The 8,127-nt window shown below is 41.9% G+C and overlaps 1 protein-coding gene across 1 annotated transcript; it reads right to left on the bottom strand.

Annotated features, from left to right (window-relative positions):
* Positions 1 to 6,191: 6,191 nt before the first annotated feature.
* Positions 6,192 to 7,127, bottom strand: LOC139138072 (uncharacterized protein KIAA1958 homolog). The gene has a single exon (XM_070706296.1). The coding sequence runs from the start codon at positions 7,125 to 7,127 to the stop codon at positions 6,192 to 6,194; it is 936 nt and encodes a 311-aa protein (XP_070562397.1).
* Positions 7,128 to 8,127: the final 1,000 nt, after the last annotated feature.

Below are 8,127 nucleotides of genomic sequence, written 5' to 3'. Positions count from 1 at the left end.
TCTGTCCCCGAGGTGCGTTCTACCTTAAGCGCGATTTTGTCCGATAGTTCTCTTACACACGTGATACGGCGTCCTATTGGCAACATAACAAATGAAGCGACCGTTCGACAAACTATGACAATAGCATTAAGAATATTCCCGCATTATGTAAATTGATAACGGGTTTTGATCCAAAATGTATCAAGCTGTGTTCTGTCCCCGTCATACAGGACAGAGAATTGTCATCTGTGTGTATGTTTGTTTGTTTGTTTAGTTGGTTGATTGCGTATATGTGTGTTTGATAGGTACATGGTGTGCTTGTTTGTTTGATATTTAATTGATTTTATGCTACGATGCGACTTCATCTGGGGTTTCTATTGGTCAAAGTCGTTGTAAGTCGTCAAAACTAAATTCGCAAGACTAAAATACTAGACAACCGTCTGGCAATATTACAGTACTGACAAGGAAAACAGTCACTGGAATCTTTGATATCTATTCATTGTTAAAACAATATGAATACGCGAAGGCTCGACGCCTGTGATTTGTCGGTTACGTGCCATCAACGTCAATCATAGGAATTTCTTTCGTTAGTCGAGCAGTCTTTAAAGTCACCGAACGACCGTTGATAACGCTCTTTGAGTACAATGCGGAAAGAGTACGACCCCGGATACTGATTGTGTACCACTTGGTGGAAACTATTCTAACGTTTCAATTGTAATCACAGCAATTACATGTACTGCATGGCAAGATGGTTTACATAGTGACTTGTAAAGGCAAGGTATGTGCCTTTGTTTTAGTACTGGCTTGGAGTTTAATCCTCACAACCAAGGGAGGTACGTGAAGCCATGTGATTTTTCTCTTGTCATTGGAAGATTGAATTGCACGACTGCTAAATTGGAAATTCGTAATCTCATGCTTTACGAAATTTGTGAAGAATGTTTCTTTATGTTGCTAGAGCGAATTTCGCTATTCAGTACACAGACGTTATAAAAAACCGACATTCTTTCACAACACTCTACTCGATCTTGCTAACAGTTAAAATGACTTTTTTCTACTTTTAAAATGTAAGACATATAAACACCAGTATATTGATGATATGGTTGATACTATTTTTAGAGGTTTCAGAGGACTAGTATAATTAAACCCAGGCACAATGTATGATTGACAAAATATTTGACTATGTTTTAATGTAGTCCAAAAGCTGAAGTTCTATACCAATAATAAGTGATGCATCGATAAGGAAGCGAGAGCCCAACCATTAATATTTATGAACTCCGATCCCATATCATGCTCTGACGGAGAGCAGACGTTCACTTCTCCATAATGCAAAGATAACGTAGCAAAATGATGACCCAATATCATAATAAGGCAAATTTGCATGTTCGGTTAACACTGTGCTTGCACCGCATCTACACCTTTCGTCTTTTCACAATTGAAACCAGCACTGAGAAATTCTTTTTTTCCTATTTGCGTTGTCGTTTATTGAAGTCCCTCTTCACTTATAGAATATCCTCCTCTGTGCAAATGGTTTATTCCATTGTGTACAGTACTTCAACGCTGTGAAGAGCCTCCGGTCGCCGTGCAGTTTAATATATCTGAACAGGAGAGCCTAGCGTGACAGGTATTAATGGAAATATACATGCTTACCCAAATAAGAAACAGTTAGTATACAAAGAGCGGGGGAGGTATTCATTAGTACATTAACCGTCCTCTAAGTAATAACCATTGCTACACATTTGTCACAGTTTTGTTGTACCAGGGCGCGTTCGTACCACTGGTATTTGAAGTGCACTTCAAATGAAAAAAAACAGCATGCCATTACCTCATGTTAATGAGCACAGGTTACCTTTTGTTTGTTGACAAGCAACTATTATTTTCTAAACATCCAAATATAATGGTCGTCTACAAGCATAAGAAATAACTTTTTGCATGGAAGATTCCACAGATGATAGCCACGACAAAATGAGAAGGTTGTATTGCATCGTCCTTTCCAAATTCGATTACTGCAAAAGACTCGAGCGAAAACTGTACAATATTGTCTTTGACCCGCAAACAAGTCCAACAACCAGAACCGAAATTTAGTTGCGCCAACAATTAGAAAATTGTATGACCGCAAAGGTATGACCACAAACTTTTAGGTATCATATGATGGAAACTATTCTTACCTAACAGTTCGCACCGCGGGCCGCCAAAGATGGCCGCAAACGGCTCACTGCTGTCAGTGCATGCGTCAGTGCAGTACGATGAGCATAAAATTCTTGACGCCATTGCAATGGTATTCTTGTGAATGTGACGTCTCACGTCACGGCCCAGCTTCAATACTTTTTTACTTTGGGCAAGGTTTGCAAACGATAATTAATGTAACTATAAATTAACTTAAAAGTGAAATTCAAAACCATTGGGCATCATTTTACAAGTGGTATAGCCACAAACTGATGACGTCAAAATCACCAACCACAAGACATAGACGTCTTGTAATTAGGGCAACGATTAACTAATAACGCTACAATAAAATAAATTTCCACTTCCAATCACTTTTACAAATTTCAACTGCCTAGTTGAAGCATAGTGGGAGTCAGGAATTCGTCGGAACTTCGCTGAAGCGCTTTGTGTCAAGCGGAGGCAGCCATTTGTGTCAAGATTCATCGCCATGGCACAAAGTACGCTGAGGCGTGCCGAACAGTCGGTCGGCCTCTGCAAGATGCCACACAGCCAGCGAGTTTGAAAGGCTATAATTAAACACCTGTAACGAAGAGGGGTATCTTCAGAACATCTCTCTGCAAGCCCCATCTACTACAAACAGTGAACTGTCACTTTACAGTTACATAGCTGTGCGAGCTTATGGGTTCAGTCCTCGTGTGATATTCATGTTATACTAACACACTTTGCGAACTATGACCGGTAAAGTTCGCAAGATCAGCAGCAGCAAGTCTCGTTAATTACAGTCGATGACAAAGCTACCTGGTACGCACATAGGAATACCGGCCAGTGTTTGTCCTTGTTCACGTGGTATCTAGCCACACATTTCGATTGAAATCACGACAAGTTGACATAGTACATAGCCTTGCTCGTTTACACTGTTACAGAATGGTGACTTCTAATGTCGAGGTTTCTGCCATATTAATACTGCTCGCGAATTTGATCCTCGCGACGTTTGGAGGTAAGTGAAGCCATGTAATTCCTCTTTTTTATTCTCAAATGATCAGAAACTGGGGAAGGTGAGCTTTGTGGACAACTATACAACACGCATATAAGTGTGTTTATTTCCTTCGCTAAATCTGTCGTTTTGCTCATTGCGAGTAGTATCCCTTTTTATTCGTATTATCAGATCGCACAATTTAATGTTTAGTTGGTAAAACAGCAAACCTGTTTGTGACGACCACACAACATTCCTTAAAATCGACGTTCAAAGTACACTGGAGTCTGACATAATAGTAGTGACGTCCTAACAATGGAAGAAATAGTTACATAGCAGAGGGAAATATATCACGGTTTAAGAGAATGTTTAAAAGTATTTGGAAAGAACCTAATAAAGTTTAAACACGGTACCTTATAAAATGTGTGTTTAACAATCTTTAAATGACAAACAACATTTGACTCTTCGAACCAGGAAATACGAAGTTCTAATCGTATATGATGTATTTTTACATTGGCTGTGCTGATATAAGGAACGGCCCGTATGCAATATATGTGCTCGGATATTACTATGTTCCCACATAACTGCTTGAGGCAATGGTGTTGTTTTGATTATTGGTGTAGTACCAGGGAAGTATGTATTACACTCTGTCAAGCCTAATGTTGAAATTAACTGCGTTCGTCAATTTAAAGACTTGATCATTCCGCCCTTGTAAACCGAATCTGCGTTTTTGATCAGAACTCTCACTTTATCGTGAAGCTTTAGGCTACTTCATAGGACCGTATGAAAAGTATACTTGACGCGATTTCATATTCACGGCATAACAAAAGTAAAGCGACTATCTGACAAACTATGATTATATGAATATTCAAGAATATCCTCTGAATGTTGGAGATTGTAAACTCATCAGTACCCAATATGTCGATCTGTATTTTTTCCTGTCACAGGACACAACAGATTTTCATCTCAGTGTTGTTTTTACTTCATTGATTTATCATACATGATAGGTACTGCTTCCCGGTAACGTGATAGCTGGTCAATGTTTTTGATTAAAATCACGGCAATATCACATATACTGCATGGTCAGCTCGTTTACACTGCGATGGTGACGTGTAAATCGGGCGTGTAAAGGCTAGATATCTGCCCTTGTTTTAGTACTGTTTTGGAGTTTAATCCTCACAACTGACGGAGGTACGTGAAGCCGTGTGATTGTTCTCTTGTCATTTTGAAGATTGAATTGCAGGACCGTGAAATGGCAACTTCGTTGATTTTATCATACTTCCCCTCTACTGTCGATGATTTCATGCTTTACGATAATTGTGAAAAATAGTCAGTCGTTTTCAGCGTGAAACGACCTGTGTTGACGGATATATTTGCTGTGAGCGATTCTTACGTTCATGTTGTTGCTCTTGTTCTTATTGATCGGCGTCAGATTTTTAGATATTTTAGGTAACAAAAAGGATAAACGATTACACAGAACAAAGTCAATGCATCTTGTGCAGAGGAAATCGTAGACGAGGGAAGACGTCGCACAGGCCCTGCTTTGCTGATATAGTGCAGGCTTCTTAAATCAACATTGACATTTGTTTGCCCATCAACTATACGGGTGCTTGGACATCGCTAAAATGTGATAATATGACAGAACCCCATGACCTGTCAGTGCAAGCGCGCCGTACTAGCGGTATTTGCACGAGTGCTGCGGTGCAGTGTATTCGGCGGCAGTCCTTTCACGAGCGAAGCGAGTGAAAGGACAGCCGAATACACCGCAGCACTCGTGCAAATACCGCTAGTACGGAGCGCTTGCACTGACAGGTCATGGGGTTCTGTTATTATTACATATGTTTCATCTTTCATTTGCGTCAAATATGAGAGAGAATCGACGATTACGAACGTACTACATCTCGTCAATCCAACAGTCACAACGCTACCTCGACACGTCAGCCTTATCCTGCGGAGTTATATAACATTGACGATACTGTAATGAGGCATTGATTCAGTTCTCACTTTCATTGGTCAATGTTGACACACCCTCTATTTTGATTGGTTAAACAATTGTTTACTTGTTTACTAACATGACCTCAGAGGAACGTCAGAGAGTGGGGCTGTACTCAACACACATACGTCTCATGCAAAATGCAAAGGCAGCCAAAATAAACTTTGAAAACGGAACACTTTATTATTATTTGGTGATTTTGCAAACGTTATGCTTGAAATTGTTCGGAATTGTCAAAACAAATCACAGGAAGTTCAAGAATACGATACGGCAGACGTAACTTGTCGAAAATGATTAAATTTCAGTCTCCGCGGCCAAGGCAAGCAAGGACTGAGTCTCACGTTATATTTGTATCGTGGACGAAACACAAAACAGAGTAAACTGCACCATGCATAAAAAGCGACTTTCTTAAAATTCTCAAATATCAAAATCGGGAACTGTCCGGTGATAACGACTATCAAAAGTGTCACTGAAAACGTTGAAAGTTTACTCATCGTCTGAATCGTACATAACCATGGGCGGCGTCTCTTCATGGCAGGCATTCCAATGGCGTGCACATCACTGACACTAGATTGGTTACGGTTGCCTTCTACGGTGAAGTTAAAATTAAGTCCCACCGGGTTATTGTTGCATTCGCAAACATACCCGCGACAGCACTCGCTTGTTGTGATGTTATGGCAGGCTGAGGTTGAGAAACTTCGGCAGAGAGAGAGGTGTTACCAGTCGGCAATACTGCGAGGTTGTAGGGCTCATACTTCGGTTGACCGCCGGTGAGAATGTCGCTCATTTGTTTTTGTTGGTCGTTCGAAGCTACGGCGTATCTGTTCAGACTGCTAACGTTTTTATGGCCGCTAAGTTGAGCCACGGTGTTTGGTGGTACACCAGCGTGAAGCAAAACGTGTAATTGAAGTCTTCCTTGCGCTGTGGTTCGTAAGTTTTCCATCCAAACCCGCTGCTTACACATGCGTTTCATTATGGTGTCGATTTTATTTCTGCCCATTGGCTGAGCTCGGAACCATATTCCCCTTTCGAGGATTGCCGTTGACGTTTGTATGCCGAGATAAAAGGGCGAAGTTGGACATTTCATCGTTTGCGGCCGACGAAGCTCGTACTCCCGGTGAACTTGCACGGGGCATATTTTTTATTGTCCGGTACCGCATATGCCTTTGGTGAAAATTTCCGTGTGTTTCCCGGTTCACCTTTGCGCGTCTTCGTGACTCTTTCATTGTACTCCAAATATTCGCCGCGTTGATCTTGCTTAACGACGACGTCACCCCATGTCATTTGGTGGTGTTCGTTACTTCCACGAAGACCGAACAGCTTCGTCATATTAAACCAAACTGTGTTGATGATTGCATCTGGCGATGAAGTGCCAAGTTGGCCGCTTTCAATAAGTTTGGTCTCGTCGCTCTCCGTCAAAGCGGATGCCTTGCATGGCATGTTTCCTTTTCCTTCGGCTTTTAATTTCTTGCGCTTGGCAGCGAGTGATTCTCTGCTTCTTTGAAACTCGTCGTCTCGAATTATGCTCTTATTGTATCTCATTTCTCGGAGATGTCTATCTATACTTTTCTGGTAACTTGACAGTGAGTCTGGCTCGTACTCTTTTCCGTTCTTCATTTTCACTGACCAGAAGAATGATGCCAGTAAGTTATCAAGGTCCGCGGGTGGTATTTCATGCAGAGGCCGTCGTTCAGCTGTCATATTTATTTTCCACTCGTTGAAGACAGCTACCTCACGCCTGGTCTTGTTGGCGGTATTTGTGTTCTTTTGAAGAGCAATTTGATGGTTCAATGCATCTTCAGTTAAAACACTTGCGAATCTTTGCTTGACAGCTACACCTAACGTTGTACTTGTACTTGGACCAGGTAGTGGCTCCGTTGAGCTGACGTCTTGCGTTGTCAGTGTCGATTTTGCTTCGCTGACGACGGACTGCTCTTCCGGATAATAAAAGTCATCCTCACACTGAGATAAATAAATGCAGTTTTCTTTGTCGTAGATTTTATCGGTTAGGCTATCCATTATGGGGTAACTAATAACTTGCAACAGCCTCCGAACTGATATGAAATTATGCAGACGACAATTTTTGTGTTTACAAACAAAAGTAGTTCCGGGTCAAAACTGGTAAATACTCATTAACATAAAGGAATGGCATAATGTTTTTGGTATTGCACTGCAGTGCAAATACCGGTAGTACGCGCGCGCTTCGATGCACGTAAACTGTGGTACATATGTAATAATATGAGGTTATTACGAAAATACCGCAAAGGATGCACGAGGACATTGGCGCAGCGTATCGCCCGACGCGAAGCGGAGGGCGATGCGCGGCGCCAATGTCCGAGTGCATCCTTTGCGGTATTTTCGTAATAACCTTATTATTATACATCTTACATTCCTGATCGGGGCATCAAAATGTCGGAGTAGTGACCGTTTTCGTGCAATGTCAACAATTTTTCTTCCGATTTTATCGCGCCAGTGTGGAACGCTACCTCGGACGCGCTTCTGCAAGTTTTGGAGTGTGTGCACTACACACATACGTACGTACAGAGCGCGCGCGAGACTTGTTCTGGCACTCGTCCAAGGGGTCCCTTGAAACCGTTCTACAGTGAACGCGCAGATACAGCCGCAGGGAATGGGGCGCCTTGAAACCGTACGTGTTACGGAACGGGCGCGCGTTCCGTACGGCTTTTTTAGCGCACGCTAAATTCTATTGTTCTCGATGGTAGATGTTTAGGGGTTATTACACGAAGTTTGGGCGATACCGCGTCGTATTCGAGTGATGTGTCTGTATTTTGACGAGTTGCGCAGCAACGAGTCAAAATGCGGACACATCACGAGAATACGACGTGGTATCGCCCAAACTTCGTGTAATAACCCCTTTATCATACATGCATGCTTTGGTTATGATTGTTTTCCTACAGACGCTCCGAAATTAGCGACGAAATCAACTTGAAATCGACCTTGCTTCCTCCAGGCTGTACTTATAAAAAGTTGGTTGCTAAGGAGTGATGACAACCGTATC

The sequence above is a fragment of the Ptychodera flava genome, chromosome 8, assembly GCF_041260155.1.
Source record: "Ptychodera flava strain L36383 chromosome 8, AS_Pfla_20210202, whole genome shotgun sequence".
Taxonomy (NCBI): domain Eukaryota; kingdom Metazoa; phylum Hemichordata; class Enteropneusta; family Ptychoderidae; genus Ptychodera; species Ptychodera flava.
The sequence above is the reverse complement of the archived record's forward strand: the minus strand, read 5'-3'. Positions and strand labels throughout refer to the sequence as shown.